Source organism: Corvus cornix, chromosome 5, assembly GCF_000738735.6.
Source record: "Corvus cornix cornix isolate S_Up_H32 chromosome 5, ASM73873v5, whole genome shotgun sequence".
NCBI lineage: Eukaryota > Metazoa > Chordata > Aves > Passeriformes > Corvidae > Corvus > Corvus cornix.
The window spans coordinates 49,384,919-49,408,051 of NC_046335.1; the positions used below are offsets into that span (position 1 = coordinate 49,384,919).

The window sequence follows — 23,133 nt, forward strand, 5'->3', positions numbered from 1 at the left end:
GGATTTACTGCTGGAAGAAGCAAAAAAAGCCTCTGCACTATAAAATAAGGGTAATATTCCAGAATGACATCATTAGTGGTATTATTTTGATAGTACTGCCAGGAGTTTTGGATGCAGTTATTTATGAAGGATAGCATGGGTGAAAAGCATGTGAAAGAAGAAAATACTGTAAGGATATTAAAAAAACCCCCACATGCTAGAAAAGAAGGGTGAGCAAAGTCAGACCTGACATTGGTGGGGCCAGTTCCCTCTGGCCCTAAGGAAGTGGCAGCCACAGCCACGCTACAGCACTTGCCTCCTTTAAGGGGGTGTTTTAGGGACACTGCCTCTTCACAGCATCCAGTTAGAATACCCTGACAGTCAGTTGTTTGAGGGTATGAACTTTATAAGAAGTGCTATTTTTCTTTTGAGTTCTGAAAAAATGCCAGGCTTTGTGCTATTGTGTAATCCTGTAGGCTGTGTGTCCCGAGTTCACTGCAGTGTGTTTGTTGTGGAGAAGAATCGTAGCGACACGTCTTGCAGTAACAGCACAGTTAGGGGAGAGCTGAGTTCCTGAGCGAGCTCAGTGCCCATGATATGTATGTTTGGTTGCTCTCTGATTCTCCCCAGCTGCGCTGAATATTCCAGAAAAGATTCCAAATGCATTAAAAATGGTGGACTGCTTTGCCACAAGGAATTCTCTTGAAAAAGTTAAAACTGCAGTTACATATCCACAAAAGGATGTGGTTGTTTAAGTGGAATTAAATGTTTTGTTGCCAGATAATAACTTGCTGTCATGACTTTTATTCTAAGCCTATAAAGTGATTGATAATGATATATATTTTGACAGAATGTTTGTCTAATCATTGTTTAACAGAACCATTTCATTAATTTCAGAGTACTAGAAATTAGCACATTCAGATAGATAATGATGACATTTATATGCTAGAGTGAACTTTTGTCTTTTTGTTGTTTTCATGTACAGTAGCATAGAAGAAAAGACAGATACCAAGTGGGTTTTTTGCATGCTACAAGCTGCAATTCTTGACCTGAAAACATCAGAATAATCTGATCATAAGGATGTGTGTGTTGATGGTAGAGACAAATCAGTGTATAAGGAGGTTTTGAAACTTTGCATTTCTGTGGTCTTGGTTTCTTTAATTTCTTATGTCAAAATGGTGTTTGTGGCCTCAAATAAAGAGCAAAGCAGTTGTAGCCCCCAAAGCCAACCCAAGTAGATTGTAAGGTACTCATCTTAGTGCCTTGCATTCATCTTAGGAGAGAGTGGCACTGAGACTGCAAGGAGCTGGGAATTGTGCATGAAACAATCTAAATCAGAGTAATTTTGAGACAAATGGTGAACAAGTTCCCTTGGGTAAAACTGTGCATTTGCTGAAGACCCTATTCCTCTAGCTCATATCTGGATGTCTGTAATGTTAGTGAGGATTTTGGCCTTGTGGGATTTTCTCTGCACAGTCATAGGTTTAGGAGTACATACACATTAACAGGGCTGCTGTGATGAATGATTTCTGTATCAATCAGAAGGGATACTTTAGTCTTAATTTTCACAATATAATGAAGACTGAATGGAGAGCTTATTACAGGAAACAAGCTGAAACTGAATGACCATGACTTGGTTAGTTACAAAAATGATGAAGGGACAGACAAAAAATGGTTTGTGGCTGAGGTCTTGATTACAAAAATGGAGAATTTTGATGGACCCATGAGGCTGAGGGATGTGAAAGTGGCAGAGCTTGATTTTCCTGGAATGAAAGATGCTAATGCTTTCAGACCCCCAAGGAAGGAAGAGAACTGCCTGAAGAAGGATACAAGAACTAATTGGAAAATCTTCAGGCAAGAGAGAAGAGCCAGCTGACCTTGCTGACTTGTAAAGACTTTTATCACACTTGTTCTGGCTACATTCTTGTCATTCTACTAAAACCTAATTCCATTGAGTGTTCTTACTGAGGTCTCAGCAGCTTTTGTATTGTTCTGGAGTCATCTAAAGATGAGGTTTCTTTCATTGGTGGACACTGATCTTACTTACTTTTACTGTTGATGTCCTCAGTCTTTCCATCCTCAGCATAAGGCAAACAGTCCATATTTAATTTTTTCAGTGTGACCAGTTTTTCAGTGTGACCTCACTTGCCTTCAAGTAGACTTAGGAGGTGCACGTGGGTTGCTGTGATGTAAATCTTCCATGAAAATGTTGACTGCTTTAACAAGTAGCTTTTCTTTCTTCTTTTATTTTCATTTCCTGTGCCTGATCACTAATGACAGGGTTTTGGGGTTGTGGTGTTTCCTGTCTGATACTAAAAGATTAGTTGCTTTTTGGTATGTGGTTTTATTTTGGCTGTTTGGGGGGGTTTTGTGCATGTGTGGGTGGGCTTTTTTTGTTTGTGAGGGTTTTTTTCTTATTGGTGGTTGGGTTTTTATGTTGTTGCTGTTTGTGGGGGTTTTTTTTTTCTTTGTACTAAACAAATGTTTCCATCTCATGCAAGCAGTTGAGACCCAAGGTGTACCAACTGAATCACAGAAATGCAGCTGCATCCTGATAGCCACAAGAAGGCATTCCTGGAGATGTGGTGCTCAGTCAGTGGAGAGCAGAGCAATTTCTCATGTGATTAGTGTCACAGAGAGGGAATGTGTACAGAGACATACATACATATGTCACACGTGGCATGGAGGGTGTAAAGGCAAGCTCTTGGTGTGGCCAGCTGGCTTTTTGGTGACTGTAAGACAGTTGGCAGGGCAGGATATTGAATGATGGAAGATGGGGCTCTGAAAACGGTGGAGAAGCAAGGGAAATGCTGCATGGGGGAAAAGCATTCTGTGTCTTGTGCTACAAGTGATGCAGGCTTGGAATTACTTTTTGGCATGGAGGGCATGGATCATAACTCTGGAAGGTACAGAGAGCTATAAAATCTTTCTTTGAAAGCTTACTGCATCCTAGCAATGTCTTAATGCTTCCTCTCTTCCTCCATGCTTGCAAAGGTCCACTTACATGGCACATTAGCTTTTGGTCAGGTGTGTTTTGAGAAGGAATGTTTTCTTCCAGACCTTAGTACATGGGCTCAGTTCAAATTCCTCTGAATTTTCTTGTTGTAGTGGAAAGTGAAACTACATAGAAACTAAAAAGCCGATCACACAACTACAGAAAAATCTGCCTTAAGCAGAAAAGAAGATTATTAGATTAATGGAAAATGTCTTGTGAACTATGGGACACTGGGCCTCTTTTCACCTGCTGCAGCCAGCAGCTAGGAACATGTTCTGCATTAAACTGAACTTAGTCTTGTGCTCGCCAAGGAATGTGACTAGGTTAGCAAGCTGCTTTCTTATCAATCAGGAGTCAAATGATCCAGAAGAGGAACACAGAGTTCCTAGTAAAGGATCATTGGAAGCAGGACAGCTTTGCTAATTAGCTTCCTTTTACTTTATTTTTACACATCAATAGAATTCTGCATACAAATGTAGTTGCGCTGAGTGTGTCAAACAGTACAAATTGTAGTTATACACATTAATCAAGGACATGGAAGAACAGCTCCAGGAGAGAAGATTCCTGTTTTACGTAAGCTTTGATCTGCAGTCTCTCGGTCACCTCTTCTCCTTCCATTAGGACTTTTGATCTCAGGAGGAATAAAATTTGCCATCTTCTGGCCCTGGCAATTTCCTTACAGTGAAATTTGTCAAAAGACATGAAACACCATCGCTAAAGTCCTGGATAAAAGTACTTATGTGCCCACCCTTTCAAAGGTTTCTTTCCCTTGGCCCCCTGCCCTCTCTCACCCAGAAAATGCTTTGTTGCAATTAGAAAGACAGAAACTAGAATCTGTGTGCAACTTCAGCATCATATCTTCATTCATCCTTAAAAATCTTCTTTGTACATCATGCTCTCATCTCTAAGAAGTGATGGAAGCCTCCGCAGCCTTTCATGTTTTTGAGAAATAATTGGACTGAAGGGAATTGACATGCATTTATAGGGTGGTGAAACAAAAATAAATGGCATTGAGGTATTTTTGTTGTTCTAGCTAAACACCCTGATGTTGGGATGCTTGTGATTTTTCATTCTGCAATCCCTCTTGTGAGTCCAGCTCCCTGTGCCTCTTCCTTGCACCCTCTCCTGTACTGTCCCTTCCCCTCTGCTGCAGTGAGAGGTTGACTTTGCCTGCAGTTCTGATTCCATCTGTTTCCTGGTGGGTTGCACAACAGATCCTCAGTCAAAGCCCTGGGGTTACAGAAAGAAAAGAAAGAACAGCCTCGTGGTCATGGTACTAGCCTGAAACTGGGATTTTTATACACTTTGTCAGACTTGTTTTATTACAGTGCTCAGAAATCCCTTAGGGGATGGTTGACAAAAGGTATTTTTGTCTCTTAATTACCTTTTGAAATCCAAGGGAGATTGTATATCTAAATATCCACAGGAGTCTTGTCCTGTATATGTTTGTTTGCTGTCTGCAGAAGTGAGATCTCTATCCCAGACAGAAAAGGTGGTGCTCTGTCTGAACTTTCTTCCCTGATAAACATCTTCTTTAGTAGATAACATCCTCTTCCCAATATGCGTACATATATCGTCTTTTATATGTATAAACACACGTATATGTGGGAATGCTTATGTAACACGTACTAAACGGCCTTTTACTTCTTCATGTAGTGCTTTTAAGATAGAAAAATATTTTAATCTTAAGTGAAATATTTTCTCTATTTTGCATGACCCGCTGGTTTTACATTCAGTCAATTAATTTTTGTTAGGAGTGGGCCGTAAGCATATAGGTAGGCTGCAGAAAGATGTTGGTGTTTTGCCCAGAGTTAGTGGTTGCTGTGCTAAGGTCTTTCCTCACCATCCTTGCAGCTTATGTCTGTGATTATGCTATTTATCATACTATTTATGATTAATAAAATGCTGGTCGCTTGGCTGCTTATACCACGCGTGTTAAATCTGGATGGATGGATGGATCCGAACCACAGCCACTGCTAGGTAGAAAACAGCTTGCTAGCACACAATTTAAGGGAGGAAACAGACAATCTATGTATGGTTGAAAGAGCACAGATAATAAGGTAAGTAAGTTCTGGGTGAGATGGTGTCCCTAAGCATTCTTTGCCTGCCTTATAGACATTTGTCAAGTGCTTTGAGATCATTTATATAGAGATCACAATATCCTTCACAACTCTTCTCAAATTTCCCTCCAAACTGAGAACTTTAGTGTGAATTGTGTTCTGTGCAGGGGTCGTGTTTCTTAAGCTCACAGAATGCTTTGCTCAGTAACAGTCTCTCTGCTTTGTCATTAAGATTAGTGATTTTTTTTTCAATTAAAACGTAATGTAAAATTATTGCCCAATTAGAAGGCATTACTGTGTGTTTATAAGCATCCCTGAATGTACTTACCCATTGGAAGCATGCAGATGTCTGTTGGAATTTAATTTCTCTGCAGCACAGTGGGGGTGGGGACAGAAGAGAAGTAGCCAGAAAATTATAGTTGCTGCAGTAAATACCAGGCTTCTCCCAGTGACCTACACTGACTGCAGAGCTTATTACATCTAATGTAAGCATAAAACATCTGTTCAGCACTGCTGTTCTCTGGCTGGTCTGTATTTGTACCAGCAAATCAATTATTCTTGGCTGATTGTTGCCTGTTGTGGGAAGTCACGGAGAAAAGGGGGTGCCACATTTTAAAGTTTATTGTAAGAAAAAATTGTGAAATACCTGCAAGGCTTCAATGTACATTAAGCAGTGGCAACCTTGCTTCACCTCTATGGTGTGGTCCCCCTGAGCTCCAGAGGCATAGGTGTGCAGGCCAGCAGGAATCCTGTGGGTGGATGGTATAGCCTGTAGCAAGGAGCATAGATGATGAACAAGGTGTTCCAGGAAGCTAAATTTAGAGTCCTGTAAGGATGTTTTTTTTATTTGGGGGTTCCGACAAAGTCAGTCTGTGTTGTCAGGTGGTGACACCCTGTGATAAGGCAGAGGTGTGGTGAACCTTGTGCTCTAAATCAAGCAAATTCTACTTTGGAGCACAGAACTGCTGCTGGTACCCGGCGTGTGCTGTCCTTGCTCTGGGCTGTCGAGGGTGAATCCACAACACTGCCTTCAGCAACTTGTGATTTTGCTTGGTTTCTGTTGTTGTTAGCAAAGCTGGCACTTCACTGAGGTGGCTTTTACCCCCCCAGAAGAGGTGTTTGTGTGCTTTGCAGCTTATACCCCATCAGGCCCAGAGCTGCAATGCGTTGGCCATGAGTGGCTCCCGTGGGGGCAACTCCCCAGCACTGGCCAGTTTGTGTAACACAGCCATTCCTGGCCTGGTTTGATTGACTCCCTCACACCCTGATAGCTGGCTAGTGGGAGGCTCTGAACAGTGGCCAGGGTAACAGCTACATGTGCAAAGCCATGCAAAAACGCATTGCCAGCGTTCTTTTATCTGGTTTGCAGGCTCTGTACCTTGCTGCTATTGGATGTAGGAAAAAAAGTCCTGCTTTGTTGGGGGAGGTTTTTTACAATCTAAATAACACCTTGTTCGTGTGGGGCTTTTTTTTTTTTTCCCTTTTTTTAATGTAGTGTTTCTGGAGTGGGTCCTGGCAGTGTCAGCCACCAGCCCGAGCAGTTCTTTTGTGCCGATGCTTTTGAATCTCTGCCTATGTCAGTGTATTTCCTAGGGAATTAGCCAAGATTATTCACACCTCAGATAACATTTATTCTATTAGCAGCAACTTCAGTGCATCCAATTTTCAGCATTTGGTGAAGAAGAGAATTCTGCTTTTTTGCTAGAAAGCCTTTGCATGTGTTTTCATGTGTGGATCTTGTTTCCATGGCATCAGCTTATCATCTTGAGAAGCACAGGTGGGAGCGTTAGCCAGTAAATGGGCATTAGGAGTCAGCCGTGCTCCTGTGTAGGGCTAGTTCTTGTGGTGAGGATAGTGCTGTGGGGTATGGCAGTGATTGATGTATTTTAATGGTTGGGACTTGGAGCTTTTCCTGTCTGCGGTATTGTGGAATAAAAGACTTGATGCAATCCTGCTAGTGCTCTTGCACAGGCATTGCTTTTCCTGCTGCTTTGTCTTGATTTTTCTGAAGATGAGCCCATGCTGGATTGTGAATTCTTTTTCTTGCCCTGTTTTCCCAAATGCTTTAACGTGTTGTCTCAGCACCCCTGCCCTAAGGAATCTTTCTTTTCTTCCTTGCCATTGTTGTGTTGGGATGGCTTTGCCCAAATATTTTCATGTAGCGGTTGTGACATGGGTGGATTGTGAGCAGTACTGATTGTGGTGTTCATTTGTAACATGAGTGCTCAAGCTACTCAGTGTGCCAGTCTTGGGTGTCTCTTCACCAGTAAATACTCAAGCACAGTGAGCTGAGCACGAGGTCTGTTTTATTAACTTCTATGGGTTTATGTTCTGCAGACATGGAGCTCTGGCTGTAAAAGCTATAAAGCTGTGCATGCACAGAACCATATAAACTTTTGATGGTATGGACTTCTATTTTTTAATATAATTGAGCATATAGTCCTGTATTATATTTTGCCATTGCAAATATACTTTAAGAAGAATGTGCTTACTAATTTTCTCCAGCTCAGTAGTAGGTATAATGAGCAAGTAGTTGCAAGACAGTGAACCGGATACAGGATTTTGAGGGGGTTGCTTTTATTTAAATTAAAAACTTGAGGACACTCAGCAGAGTAACCTTGTGTGAAGTGAAGTCTTACATCAGCCAATTATGCCAGTGGTGACCTTGCAAAAAGAATTCTGTGGGAGAGACAAACCCTTGCAGTAGGACAGGGGCCTGCTCTTGGTGCTCGTATTATCATTGTTGGTGGAGAATGTACAAAAACTCAATACATTAAAGCAACTTAAACATCAGACGTTCACAGCAGCTGCAAAGAAGGGTGAAAAATACGTTGACTATAAGTGTGCTTTGAAAAGAAATTTGTAACTGATTTCCATCATTAATGAGCTAAAGAAAGGGTTGAATCCTAGGGTAGTTTTTCTCCGTTCCAGGCAAATGACCGTGGGGATCATATCATATCAGGTTTAGCACACTGAGCCTGTATACTTTGAGCAGTTCTTCATCTGGAAAAACAGTAGAGATACGAGATATGGAGATCTGCATTACCCTTTTGATTCCTAGCTATCTCTGTATGGCTTAATCTGTGTTTGCTCTGTGCCTCTTGTTGGATCCAGTGGGTGTTGTCAAGGGTGTGATGTTTTTGCGGAATCGTGGCCAGTCTTGCTTGAAAGGAGTGAAATGTCACTGGTGACTGCATTTTGAAAAGAAAATACCTCTTTATTAAAAAATCAAACAAACATGCACCCCTGCCACTGAGCCCCTAAGTGAGGCTACAAATGAAATTCGATTTAAGAGTGAGAGTGCTTCAACCTTGATTTTGCATCCTACAAACTGTAGTTGTTTGTTTCAGGTTAATTTTTAATTTCCTGTCATAATTGTGACTGTCTTCCTACTGGCAAGCAGGTTCTTATTTAGTCATTCATATTTCTTTTTCAGATCGCATGTGGTTCAGAGCATAATCTGGCAATAGTTGGTAAGTAGCTTAATTTTATAACAAATCCTCTCACCTTTTTTTCATTTTTAGTAGCACAAGATGAAAGAAAAACGTGCACATCAAACATACTGAATGATTACAGGCATTGTATGCAGCTGAAAGAAGGAAAGGGACATATGGATGTAGAGGAAAAAGAAGAAAAGAAACTGGTGACAATAAGTGGTGATGATGAAAATGTGGCCTTGTAGACCAGCCCCTGTAAGGAGAGAGGGGTTGATGGATGTAACAGGAAAATACATTTGCAAAGTGCTACAGCCTGTTTTAGATTGGAGTCATTGCAACAATTCAGGCTGTAGATTCAGAATAGCATCTGAGCTTGACGCTGGTCAAAAGCATCTTTGTTTAACAAGATGGAAATTATTAACATGGAAATTATTGGTGAAAAAAAGTCCTGGGTCTCTTGTTGTTTGAAGCTTGGAAATTCTTCAAAATGTCAGTCAGTGGTAGACAGGTTCTTTAGTGCATTTTAGCATAATGCAGCTGTTGTAATAATGATGGAAGCACTAGGAAGCTAATGTCGGTGGAGAAATTGAATTTTGTGTCCTAATTCCAGGAACAATCAGATTCTTGCTTTCATGTGATGAGTTGATAACTGAAGTTTGATACATGATTGCTATTATTATATAATTACTTGTTTAGGAACATTTTTAACTGTAGATTTTTAAGTGCTTTATAAAGGAGGTCAGCATAATTATCCCCATTAATAGACAGGGCAAGACAGATGAAGAAAGGAATTCTATGCTAATGAGAGCTGGAAATGAAACAGCACTCCATCCACATGGATGTTTTTGATTGCTGTGACTGATGTGTTGAGATGTCACGTAAAGAATTTCCTTAATTTTCTAAAGTGTGGTTTGACAGAGGTAGAGAAAAGCAGCTATTTGGTATTCAACCTGCTTTCCATGCTCTAATTTTTCAGGTTTTGTTAGGAGGTCATAAAGGTGGCAGTTTCTGTATTTCCATATCTGCTGTAGTGTTTTTTCTAATTATCTTGCTCCAGTTAAACCTTGTAGTGAATTTGTTAACTTCTATTAAATTTATGGCTGGATTTAAGAAAAGATTTTTCCCTTTGCCTTCTCCCTGCTTGTTCAGTGTCACATGCCTGTATTAATTGTCAGGCTGGTGCTTCTGAATGTCGACTGAAGAGCAGTCTTGTTTCTTGCTGAATTGATGAAGTAAAAGTGTACTGCTGGCAGATTCATCCAGTGTGCATGAAAGCAAAGCACTGAGTTTGAACAACCTCTCTGCTTATGTCCTTTTAAGCTTTCTGCCTTCTAGGCAGAAATCTCTGGGAAAAAAATGGGTAGGGGAAAGAAATTCTAGAAGAAAGTTACAATAAACGAAGAACTTTGCATATGTAAAGAACATCATGTGCCTATCTAAGCTGTGTGCTACACTCACTGAATTCAATGGGGAAATTATTAGTGCTGGAAGCCAGTCAATTTTATTTTAAGGACAACAGAAATGTGATGTTGCAAATTTTTTTGAACTAAAGAGCTACAATACAATTTTCCCTGAATTGAATTTTCACATATGCTTTTAAGAGGTTGACTTTTTAGAATATTCTGTGGTAGGATTTCTCTGATCACTGGTCACTCTTGGTTCAAAGCTGTCAGCCGTTATAGTCCTTAACGGATACCGCACGGATTTCCATGAATATGTCTTGTTGATTGTACAATTTTCGAATAACTTATCATTCAAGCAGAGTTCATTTATAGCAACTATGTCAGCCACATCTTTCTTAATTAGTAAATGCTTGAGTGATTGACTTTTAAACTGAAATAATTCAAGTTCAGTGTGACAGGTAAACTGAAAAGCCTTTAACAGTATAATATTCAAGTCACTATTTCTGGTTGTATATACAAATGTGCTTGTGCTTTTTTTGTTGCATCATCTTTTAAATAGAAACATTTTTAGGACGGAGAGGCTGGATTTATGATTCATTCCACAAATGCTGAAGTAGTGTTCCAATCATCTTGCTGGTGATACAAGCTGTTTGATTTGTAAGGCTAGCAAGCAGTTAGGTTTTTTCATGTTCCTTTATATAGTCTGCATCCATTTGTACGGTTCAGTTATTTGAATTATCTTCCCTTGCTTTCTTCTACTGAAGTCAGTACAAAATCTGTCTGTTCTCTTCACTGTGATGGCATTTACTCCTTTTTTGTGGCTATATTGGTAATATTTCAGTTTTCATTTGATGGTGAGGTAAATATTTGATATAAAGGCGAATGAGAGCCGGGTTGTCTTGAAATGTGCCTGCTTTTCTAAACTCAATGAGTTAATAGTTGCTATTAGTACATGAGAAGATGTGAACATCTTCACTTGCAGCCCTTGGTGAAAACACATTTTTATTTTCCTTTGGGGTTGTACTGTGATACTAAGTCTAAAAGTTGTAAGTGTTGTAATATTTTTTTATGTTTGTATGACTTTTCACTTGGGAACAAAAATCCCTGCCTAGTAAGAAAAGACCTTGCACTTATCGCCTCAATCAAGGATTAATCATCTTAGGAGCCAGCCTATTTTTGTACGAAAGAAATGGATGGTTATTTAATAAATGTTGTGTAACATATCTGTAAAACACCTTGCTACACTGAAAACTGTGTGTGTACTTACTGAGCACCACAAAGGTGGCTTTTCTACCTGAATGTGATAGCTGCAGTGTTAGTGCTGAACTTTGTGATACTGAGACAGAGTCTTTGAATGGCTGAAATATATAATGGAACTAAATCACTGTGACAAAGCTGAGCTTTTTCCAGGTTTGGGAGTCTGTAGTGTTTTCAACACGGAAAAGGTAAGGAGGTTTGATTCTTACCCTAAAAAGCCTGTGTTTAAAAACAATATTTATGGAGAAGGCTCTTACCAGTTTCCTACCCACTCCCCAGTAAGACTTTGATCCTCCTTTTTTGAAAAAGATAATAGTAATTTTTTAAAGAATGCATAGCTCATGCAATGCTGCAACTTAAATAATCAAGCAATATTAACGGTGCAGAAGTAGAGATGCTATAAAATGCAGCAATGCCTTGACTGTGCTGCAGCCACAGGGCACAGGACAGAATGCTGTGAAGAAACTCCAAATGCAAATGTCTTATTTTAGTAAAAATTAAACCCTGAAATTTTATTCAAGCCTCTTGGAGGTGGTTAAAAAAAACCCCCCAGAAACCATTAAAAGGATAGCAATTCTACAGTCTGTCTCCCCAAAGCCTTGGTAATGCATAATATCCCTTTTTGGTCTTGCTTTTAGTAATTTTCTCAACCTGTATAAACTAATGAAAATCTTTTAAACAAGAGATACTGGAGGATATGTAAGGAGAAGTGCTTGTTTTAAAAGCTAATTAATTTCCGTTGAAGTCCAACTTTAAAGCAGCATTCAAAGGGGAATTTGTTTGGAAGAGAAAGACATGGATCTTTGAAGTTAACACTTTCTGGTGTGGTGTTCTGAAGGGGATAAGTGTTGGGACATGTGGCTACTTCAGGTAGTACAAAAAGCTTTTTCTTGCACTTTCACAGTCACCACAGTGAATTCTGACTTCTGCTCGTTTTCTTGTGTGGAAGATTTAAAACTTCCTTCAGTGAGATAGTCCCCAGATTCAGACTTGGACACTGCTGTGTAGTGACCCACACCACAGGGGCACTGCCAGTGTGGGTGGTGGTGGTGCAGTGGTGTTCACAAGGAGAAACTGGGCTTTGTGATTAATGTCATTGCGCAGTTACTCATTTGATACTTGTCTCTGTCTCCTTTGGCTTTTTTCCTATCGAGGTTACTTAGCACTGCTTTGGCCCCATGATTAATGGCAGTGGAGAGGGCACCATGTAATTAATGTTAAACCAGTAAAAACGAACCCCAAAGGCCCAAGCTGGCCACCCAACCCATAAGTGTGTTTTGCACATGGAAACACAAGTGACATATGAGGAGACAAGGCCCTGGCTGGTCACACTGAGTTTCAGTGTGTTCAGTGCAACAGCATTATCATGAAACATTCTTAAAATCACTTCTCAGCTTTCTGCTAAATCGCAGCCCCTTCCAGAAGAGGGTTAGTTTTTTCTCCCGTTGCCTTTTTTTGTTCTGTGTGATTTAGAACAAGCTTCAAGATTCTGTGTTCCGTGGTTCCTGTGCCATCAGAGCTGTAAATATCACAACACAGGCATTCACATCCTTCTGAAGCTGCAGTTGGGGAGTAAACAGCAATACTAAATTTAATGGAAGAATAGTCTTTGTAGAGGAAATTAGGATAAAACGTCCCTCCACTCAAATGGCAGCTCATGCCTCAAATGGTCTGAATTAAAGTGTGCCATAGTGTTAGAGGGGCAGTAAAAGAGCTGTTATTCCATGCTCTGTTAAGATTTTCTTTTTATATTCCTGTCCTGGAAGAACATAGCAATTATAAGCTGGAAAACAAATGTGATCAAAATGATCAAAGCTTAGGGAGGTGGTGATACACATTCTAAAATGGTGTTAAAGCCATTCCAAACACTTTGGTTCCATGTTTTTTAATGAGGAAGCTGAAGGCTTCCTACGTGCGGGCCACTACCTTGTAATTAGCAAGGTTTCCTACTTTTAGTAAAGTTCCACGATTCCAACTGAATTATTGTATAAAGCATCAGTCGAGGAAGGGCTGTAACAGATTATGAAAGATCTATTTCTCTGGCAGAGTGAGCACCAATGGGGAGAGGAGCCTGTGCAGGCTGATGGACGGATCCCTGCGTTATGCTGACAGTATTGTTTAGATGTTCGCAGCCGCCCTACGAAGCTGCAGATAGAGTCATGTGTCTGACATTCGGTCCTGGGGGACCCAGCAGTCTGTCATGAGGAGAAAAATCATAAATTCTCTCTGTTACTTTAGTGTTTGGAGGAATCTTCAGCATACACGGTGGAGGGCACTGGTGTTCAGCAAGGAGCCTGAGTCTGCTAGTCTGTTGCTTTATTTATTATGCATGAAAAATCCCAGTGCAGCCAGGGACTGTATTGTAAAGGTTTCCTGGCAGACCAGCATGGAGTCATGTTGCAGCACGCTGTCTCTTTGCATTGCAGCACTAATCACATTCTCTGCTTATTAAAGGGCACCTGGCAGGACTTTGAGTAACCATCACTGCTGTCATTTTCGTGCGGGTTATATGTCGACCTTCTAAATTTATTCTCTGGCAGAGCCATTTCGTATGTCATTTAGCTCTTAATGTGGCTTCGACTGTTAAAACAGCTCTTCAGAATATAAGCTGCTTTGGTTATATTTGTTGGGAAAAAGCAGCCTCGTTCGTATCATTACCTGAGCACCTGTCTGAGTGCTTTGGACATAGCTGGATACAGATTTGACATCATAGTTTTCCTGTCATGGTTAGACACAGTGAGTTGTTCAAATATCTTCTCACTTTGTGTTTCTTTTCCATACACTGTTGGTGCTCCAGGCAAACTAATTGTTCCTCTGGTAAGATGGAAGCTGAGATTGAATTTCAAATTTCAAAAGCCTGATTTTTTTTTTTTTTTTTTTTGTTTTTTTTTTGTTTTGTTATTTTCATCAAGTTATACTCACAAAATCTGATCCCCTGATCTCTTAGTGTTTCTTTTCCAAGGGCTAATGGAAAGCCAAGTTGCCAACTATCTCTTGAATTTGTAGGTGTAAGGTGATGAGGAGAGAAATGAGGAAATGCTAATTTGAGCATTTGGAAAAGCCTTCTGATGGGGCTAAAAATAGTTTTGTATCAACTGAATTGTCTGAAGTCAGTGGTTGCTGGCTATAGGGAAGGGTGGATATTTTGCTGTGAAAAGCTAACTAGATTCACAAGAGAAAATGGGATTGCATCGACTCCCTACAAAGAAACTCCAGAGTTTAGGATAAGATCTGACTGAACGGCAGCTTCTGTAAATGAAATGAAGTCCAGATTTTACAGCTACCTTCTCTTGCAAGCTTTGTCACTGTATTGATGCATATTTTGGGTGACTTAACTCTCTGGAATGCTGTGTTCAGCTTCCTCTTTTCTCTATGTAGCTTGTCAATTTACATTGTGAAATTTTTGGAATAAAAACTGCCTCTTAGTGTATTTTAGAACTGCATAGAGTAATGGAACCTGATTTTTATTTTTTTTTTAGTATTGCTTTGCAACTAATAATGGTTGCAATCATTTCCCTTCCCTTCAGAGAGGCAATTTAAAAATATAATTAGTCTTGGTGTGTGTGTCTCTATCTTAATTTATGTCATTTAGCATATAAACAGGTAATAATGCAGTGCTTGTCATATTGTTTACAGTGTAGCTTCCTGCTGTTACCAGATGTAGAGCTGCTTAGGCCCTGAAGATAAAAGCTGTTATTTTTCTCCTGTATATAAAGCTAACTGCTCTTGTAAAATTTTTCACTGAACTTTACGTATCACCGTGGTGTCAGGTTAGAGTTTGTCTGGAGTTGAGCTCCTGTGTGCTGTCAGTCTGTTTCCTGCGAGATACTGCATCACATCCACAGGGATAAGTCTGCTGTGTCAAGAACCCTCCCAAAGATGGGGAAGAGGCAAGCGAGCAATATTAACCTCTGGTGACAGCTAAACCCATCCAGCTGGAACTGTGAGTGGCAGCTGGAGGAGATAGTTGTCATGGGAAGACAGCTAACAACCAGCAAACGCTACCAAGCAAAAATTTTGCTTGAAGCAGGATGAGTAGGAAGCCCTTCCTTGCAGGTATGCATGGAAAGGAAAAGTCCTTCCACCTGGTTTTAGAAAATTACAGAGGATAAGGACACTCTTATGAGTGGGAGCTGCAGTATAGGTGCCTGCAGTCCTCTGTCAGAGGGTTCACTGGATGGATACTGAGTATTTAGAAAACAAATCAGATTTTATCATATTTGTTTACTTGCAGGCTCTAAGCTAAGCAATTACTTTGAAGTAGAAGAAAAATACATCCAATATATCTGAGGCATATTTATCTGAATTTTCAAGGAAGCAAACAGGAGTCACAAAAATAGGCATCCTTGCTCACTAAAGAGAGATTAAGCGTTGGTGGCTATAAAATGAAATAAAAGGAAGGACAAATGTCTGGCTTCAGGGAGTCATCTAGAGCATGCACTTGGAAGGGCAACAAATTAAGGCTTCAGTGCCCTTCTGCTGAGCAGCTCTGCAGTGAACTGTGCTGGTAATTCTGGGTTCTCTACATGCAGCAGCCTCCACACTTTACCTTCTAAGTGTATCACTGAGTAGAAATTTTGCAGCTAAATGGCTGACAGGAGGGCAAGGAGGTTATATTTAGAAAGCTGGCGTGAGGAGTGCCCTGACCATGCTGTGAGATTTGTGGCTCTCCAGGAGGGAATATCTTGCTACAGAACCTTGGGTTGACACCCCCGTGTTTGTGCGTAGTCACTATCCAGATCCTTTATGGAGCACTAAGAAATTTCTCTGTCAGCACACGAGTGGATATTTGTGACCAGCTTAGTTTGTTACATGCTCTAAGTGAATAATCTCTGAAGCTTTTTCCTTTTGATATTTTGTGTGTGTGTGTGTGTGTGTTTTTCTAACACCATCTTAAATACTCTCAGTAGCTTTTGCCATAATAAAAAGATCTGAAGCAGGGATTTTCGGAGATTGGCTTCACCGTGAGTTGGTTTTCTTTTTTTTTCCCACAAATTTGCATTTTGAAGTCATCTTTGCTGCCCAGTTTTTGGATTTTGCAGTGTGTTTTGGTCATATGGTTCTACTGTTCTCTTTCAGTTATGAAGGTCAGAAAAATTTTTCAAGACCCAAAGCTGGTGTCAGGGATGCTGCCAGTGACATAAGTCTGAGAGATGATGTAGTAAGGATATATGGGAAATATTTCCAGGCTGGGGGTGATACAGGGACACTTCTGGGCCAACACTGCTCTGTTTAGCTGTAACTGCACAGGACTGAATGCACACATCAAAGCAGGCTTCCAGAAGCTTTTGTAAACCTAGGTGGGGTGGGGAATTGTTTCTGTACCTTTCCATAAGAGCGAACCTTCCTTTCCCACTTTAGGAGTTAGGACTTGGAATTTGAAGGGTAGAAATTGCAGTGGAGAAAATCTTGAGGTATTAGCTGGCAGGCAAGATTATTTTACCTAGTAATAACAAAGAAGAAGCTGTTCAACCTTGCAAGCCTGCAGCAAGCTTTCAGGGTAAAAATAGAGAATTTTACTAAAAATCATTGGCTTTAGAGAGATAAGTATTTAAGAAAAATATTAGGGGAAAAAGTCAAATGAAAAGAGATTAAAAGTTGGCACATTTATAAAAATCACCCTTTACTTGTCCTTGCTTTTTGAACTTGTTTCACTCAAGTGCTGCTTTATAGAAGGGAGGTAACAAAGTAATTAAAATGAAAAATGCTTTTGAGACTCATTTCACTATTGTGCTTTTTCTTGTGCTTTTTTTCAAAGTCTCTGAGGAGCAACCAGGCTAAACTGGGACTTTAATTCTGAGAAATATCTTCACTTAATTTTATTTTTAGATTGTTGGGCTTATTTGAACTCTGAGAAAGTGTGAAGGACTGAAAGCTCTATGAACAGGATATTTAGCATAGAACATGAACATTTCTCATGGAGCAGTGCGAAGGGTTGATATACTCCTGGTGATCAAGTAAATCATGCAGGACTCATGTTATACTTGTTTATGGCAAGGCTGCAAACATAACTGTGGTTAGCAGGAAGCTGAATGAAGTGAGAGACTACTGCCACATATACAGGTCTTGGTGCCCATCAGTCTTTAAGGAGCAAAATGCCTCTATTACCTGAGTATTTGATAGCTCTGAACTTGCTAAAGATGGCAGCCCATCTGTCAGTGTTCTTAAACCAGAGAAACCCAACTACCACCACCAGCAACAGCACACACACAAACTGTAATGATTTTAAAAACCACTATGCTGAGTCCTTCCTGGTGGATTTTTCAGATGAGATGGTGATATTTTCCCTATCTTAGTTCTGGCCTACATCCTCCTCCCCTCTACAAATCTAATGGAATAATTACTTTGAGAAGATAATGTATGATGTGTATTGATCCTGGTATAAACCTTGTTTGTATTTATGCTAGCACTGATTTGCTAAATTAAATGTTGTCTAGGAGGACCTTCACATGATGCCAGGAATTCAAGTTGTAGGGTCTATCTTTCTTTGTTCAGATTTAGCATCTTATTATATCCCTGCTCCGTAGCCTTGTACTGGAATGAATAACTGGATTACTGTGACGTGACCATGGTGGGGAGCACCAGCCCAAGGCAGTAGCTGGAAGAGGTGAAAATTCCAAAGGAGCCCATAATGAACATGAAATCCAATTTTAACTCTGCTCTTATTCATGGGTCATATCCATTTGTTATTTGTTTTTTATGTGAGTTGTTCAGTGGGTGTGAGGTTATACCCAGGGAGCCTGACAAAAGAGCAAATATTTGCTCTTTTGTACACCTATTTTTGAAATACCTTCAGGCAGCTCAGGATATTCTCTACTGCAATGAAATGTCCAGTGCTTACCCCAGCTGTGAGAATAACCGCCAGTGTCCCTTATGGCCCTCCTGTGGCCTTTCCAGGCCCCTCTTCCTCTGGGGAATTTTACAAAGATGTAGCACATTCTCAGTTTGGATGTTAGGTGACCTGCAGCGTTAGGGACTCAAAACCCTGTAAGCTGTTCACAGGTCTCCTGTTGTTCACCTTGTAAAAGAGAATCAGGCTGTTCTGAATCACCCAAAGTGCCACTACCCATGGCACGTTCTGTAATGCCAGACACAGTCCTTTTCTGATGAGTGAGGGATGTACATGGCCAGAAGATTTCAGTTTCTAATTTTCTCAGTAGGAAAGAATTTCTGTCAATTAAAAATTTTGAGTAGAAAGGATTCTGAACTTGATGAGTTTTCTTTTTTTCCTTGTGGATGATGCTCAGAACAACAATTCAGTCAAACATGGGAAAATTATTTTATCAGGATACATCATTAATCATCTCCCCTTCCCTTCCTTTAGGCATTTTAATACTAATTTTTAAAAATAATTAATCTGCCGTGACCTTGGTGACAAATCTGAGTTGCTAAGAGATTGAACAAGTAAGCAGCTGCTTTGCTGCAAATGTCTGAGATATTAAACTGGAAGTTGGCTTCCCTTATGCCTTTGGTTTTCAGTGACACCAGCTGCTATCTTGCTGAGTTGAGACATCTCACAAAATGGGCAGGATGACAAGCAACACAAATCATATAATTCTGAGTAGAAAGCTCACTTACCTTGAAAGATAGTTTGCTTTGGCTCTCAAACTTCCTATTTTTTCCCCTGAACTGTTTCCTCCCATGCGCTTTATCTTGGAATTTTTTTTTTTTTGAGTTACTAACATTTCAAGGTCTTTTAAAATTGAATGAGATGAAAGGTGTATCTCTTAAAGCCCTGCAACATGTTGTACTTCTAAATGAGCGCATGGGACACTTGGTGTGTGATGTGGTAGTGGTGAAAGATGTATGTATGCTCAAGGGGTAAGAACTTTTTTCCAGTGTAGCCTGCTGAATTTTGTTCTATTAACAGAATCTTGGTAGCTGTTACATTTTTCAAGATGTGTATTTTGTTGTGGTACTGAATTAATAAATGCTTGCTTGCAATTCCTGTAAAATAAATTGTTTCCTGGTTTTAATAGGAATAATTCATAATTTGTTACTGTTCCCTGCTGATAGTAGATCAAATCTGTGACCTTTACTTCAAGGAAAGATCTATTACTGAGGCCTCCAAAAGGGATTATTTCAGAAATACGAGTTGCATGTGAGTTCATCATGTTACTGTGTGCTTCACATTGAGCATGCAGGATAGTGTGTGATGTATGACAAATTTCTAGCACTCACTGGTTCTCTATGATGCAGACCCAGTGCATGGATGATTCTGGCCCTTTCTGAGAAGCAGATGTTTGCTTAGGCAAGAAAAGTATTTACTTGTGTTATTTCTGTACAGAGGAGGGGAAAATTGTCACCAGTGTCTGTGCTCTACTGTGAGTTGTTGGACTCACTATCCGATTTGTGGTCACTGAACATTACTTTAGTCTCCTTAATTGTGGGACTTCTTGGTGAATATTGAAAGGTTTCATACTGAGGCAGCTTTTAGTTATGTTTATTTAACCTGGAGTCTTCCTTTAGTCCCAGTAGTGCAGTTCTGTTCCTCTCCCATAGAGAAATGCCAGGCAGGAAGCAGCCAGCTGTGAGTTTTCCTGTGGCAGATTGGAGACAGGATCAGGTTAGTCTGTGCTGCTTTTTTCGGTGCATCTGGTCAGCCTTAAAGCTCACATCAATTTTTTTCTGTAGGCCCAAAAGAGAAAAAACGTTAAAAGTATCATGATTTTATATCCTTGCTGTTCTGAGACCACACCCCCTATTTTTAAGGTTTTTTTTCTGGCCCCAAGACTCATCTTGCCACCTACCAGTGAAAGGAGGCAGGAATCCAAATGTATTCTGCTTACATGCAAACCTGCCATTTATAGCAGGAGTAGTATGATGGTTTGCTGTCACTCAGATGTCACTCAGATTCCTTCAGTCTTGCTACTACACTGTTGATCAAGTTAACTGCAAGGCAGGATTCATCCTAGGTAGATTGCGGATACCCTAAAAAAAAAAAAAAGCCTGAATGCTATTGTATGGCTCTGTAAATTTGTTGAGTAAAGAAGCAGGCACTTTAATTTTTTTAAGCACTGTAGTAAAGAAATCTTGTTCTGTTGACAAGTTCAGCATGTGTCTTGTGCAATACTTCTCTGTCTGCTTGGATCCTCCTCCTTCTCCCATCTGCCACCTTCTCACTCTGAGGAAAGGAAACTCCATTCTGTCAAAGCAAAGTGCCAGTGAAAAATGGGGAAGACTTTTAAGAGTAGTTTTTGGATGAGACCATTCACTAAAATCAAAACAAGTATGACCTCAGCTCACTCTAGTTTTGCCCTGTGTAGTTAGCAAAAGGTTAAGGCTGACAGGTAGTAAGACAGAGTCCCTCAAGTGAAGGCTGTGCAGTTCAAAAAGGCAGAATCACTTACTTCTGCCTGTGATCAGTGCTCCATGGCAACATGTGCTTTGCAAGGAAAATAGCATAAATACTTATTAAGCAAAGAGATTCCCCAGCAAGTGAATTAAATGCCAGAAATCGAACGAGAGTGGGGTTGGTGGTTTTTTTCCCTCTCGAGGTAATTAGAGCAGCTACCAGTGAGGTATCATAATTGCGATGGATGTTCTCTGAGTCTTCTGCAGTATGAAATGTACCTCATTTTGAAATATCCTGTTTCAGAGACTGTGCATTTCTGTATTTCCCAGTTACTAGTTTTCTCATGCTTTGTGAACCTATTGCTTACTTACTTTGAGGATTGTTTCCCTCTGCAAAGGTCTTGTGGTGGCTTCTGCCTGATGCTGACTTGCAAATTCAGTGTGAGCAGTTAAAGCCTTAAGAACGATAAACTTGTATTATTACAGGGACTTTGTGCATTCATTTAAGTCCTCAGGGCTGGAGCTCAAACTTGGTAATTGTCTTGGCTGGAAACGAATGTGTCGAGTTTCACGCTTATGTCTGCAGCTGGTGATTTCTGCCTGGGAGAGTTAAGGATTAGAGGACTCCAGGACTGTTTTTGATAGTTTGGCTTGATGTGCAGTCACCTACAAAATAATGGTAGTAAATGTGCTTATTCTTGCTTTATAGCTGGAGTTTAGTCGGGTGTTTGGGGCAAGGGCAGCAGAAATCAACAGCACTTTGTCTGCTGAGCCTTCAGGCTCCACAGCTCAGAGTGCTGAATATCCAGGGGAACTAAGACCATGAGGTCCTGCTTGAGTCACCATGCCTCATTCCCTGCTGCTTTGGGCTCTCCAGATTATCCTCCTCACACATTCGTTGGGGTTCATGTGGCCACAAATTAAATGGTTTTCATTTCCTCTGTTAACAGGGTTTTCTAAATCCTCATTCCTTGGCTGCCTGCAAGCGTGCGTTACTGTTCAGCATAAAGTCTTAGGATATTGCTTCTCTCCTCAACCCTAAAACCTAAACAAAAATTCTAAGTCAGAATTTTGTGATCTCCTTGCAAAAGTGTAGGACAGGTAAGAAAGAGATTATATAGGTGAGAACTGTGTAGATACACCTTGTCCGAAGTCCAGCTTCTCTGCTTTATCCAGGGGAATGACTGTACTGGCTCCACAAAGAATTGCAAGGCACAAAGCAAGTATTCTATCCTGCAAAGAGCTGATTTCCAGTCTGTTATACAACACTGTAAAATAGTCTACTAAGCTGCATTATTGTTGGCTAGAAGAATTAAACTTGAAGTCAGGCTTGAATCATGTTTTATGTTGTTCAACACCTGGCCAAGACGGTAAAATGTTGATGATGCTGCAGTACTGCAAAGCTGTAACTTGGTGAATAAATGCCTTCTATAGTATAACACACCTCTGTTTGGTGTTCTGTACATGGTGTGCAAAAGTGGAAGGCACTTTGAGATGCAGAAGTTAAAAGAATTAGTTTTGTTCCCTTAATTTAAGCAAACAAATGTGAAGCAGAAGTTGCTTCCATCTAATTACATTTTTCCCTTTCAGCTTGAGGCCGATCTATTAGGTACATTTTCTATCCCTAAGTATAGAGGAACTGCTGAAGGAAATGGAAAACCATGTAATACATTAATGTACAGTGGGAAAGTTAAGTTTGTATTGCATGGTGCAATGATCCATCCATCTTGGCATTTTTAAATTTTTTAAAAAATTTTTTTATTTAAAGCTCTTCCATGGCTTGGAAGAACTGGAGTTCAGCTGTTAGGCTGTCCCTAGCAAGCAGAATATCCAAAAAGCCCCCATGGAACTGTGATGAGTAAGTGTGCCTGGAAATGAACTTCACTCGCTTGTAGTATAGTCGGCTGCCATCAATTTATAGATGTTAATACTGATCTCTTTCAGACCTAGTGAACCTATGTCATCTTACTGCTCTGGAATGTTTCTGGTGTACACTTCTATGGTAAATGAGATATGTGACAGTTGTGTGGAATTTGAGTGATTTCAGCCGAGATTTTAAGAGTTGTTTTAAGATTAGTAATTTTTTGTACATACATGTCTTTGGGCACCCAGCTTCTTAAGGCAGGCTGAATTTCCTCACGGTGGACGATGATCAGGCTCACTGTGGTATATCAGAATGATCACTGTCTTTGAGTATTCCTTTTCAAAGTTTTGCTGTTTTCATATTCTGGTGGTGCAGGATGATGATATGGTAGGACTCCTCAATTGCTTCCTACTTTCCATCCAGATTGCAGCCCCTTCCTTCCAGAGTTGTAAATTCTCATGTCAGAACCAGGCAGACACAGACATTTAATACTATAACTCTTAGAGGAAGCAACTGGATAAGTTTGTACATACGTATGATGTATTGACCCACGTTTGTGGACCATTTACATACACATTGATAGGTCTCCAAGATGTGAAAACAGGTGTACAGGAATGACATCTAAAAGTTATTTGTCTCTTTTTCATTCATGTTCCAGGACTACAGTGCAAGAAGTTAGGTTTTTTTCTCTCCATATTACAATAACTTTAAATATTAACTTTTAAATTAAAATAATGTTAAATCCCCTTTCACTAGAAGGCTAGGCTGCTAGTCTAGAATATAATAGAAAGTATTTTTAAGTATTTCTGGGTCTGATTTTGAGATTGCTACAATTTGTAGCCAT

General features: G+C 40.1%; 1 protein-coding gene across 7 annotated transcripts in view; it reads left to right on the forward strand.

The window, feature by feature from the left end:
- Nucleotides 1-23,133, forward strand: part of SERGEF (secretion regulating guanine nucleotide exchange factor) — a 143,371-nt gene that overhangs the window by 70,752 nt on the left and 49,486 nt on the right. For 6 of the 7 annotated variants that reach the window (XR_751049.2, XR_751053.3, XR_751043.2 and 3 more), the window contains one exon: nucleotides 8,471-8,507. The exons of the other annotated variant lie outside the window; for it this stretch is intronic. Coding sequence is in view for 2 of the 6 variants with exons in the window: in XM_010392351.4 (XP_010390653.1) it covers nucleotides 8,471-8,507 (37 nt within the window). In the remaining 4 variants the exon portion in view is untranslated. The remainder of the gene's footprint in view (nucleotides 1-8,470; nucleotides 8,508-23,133) is intronic. 7 annotated transcript variants of the gene reach the window in all.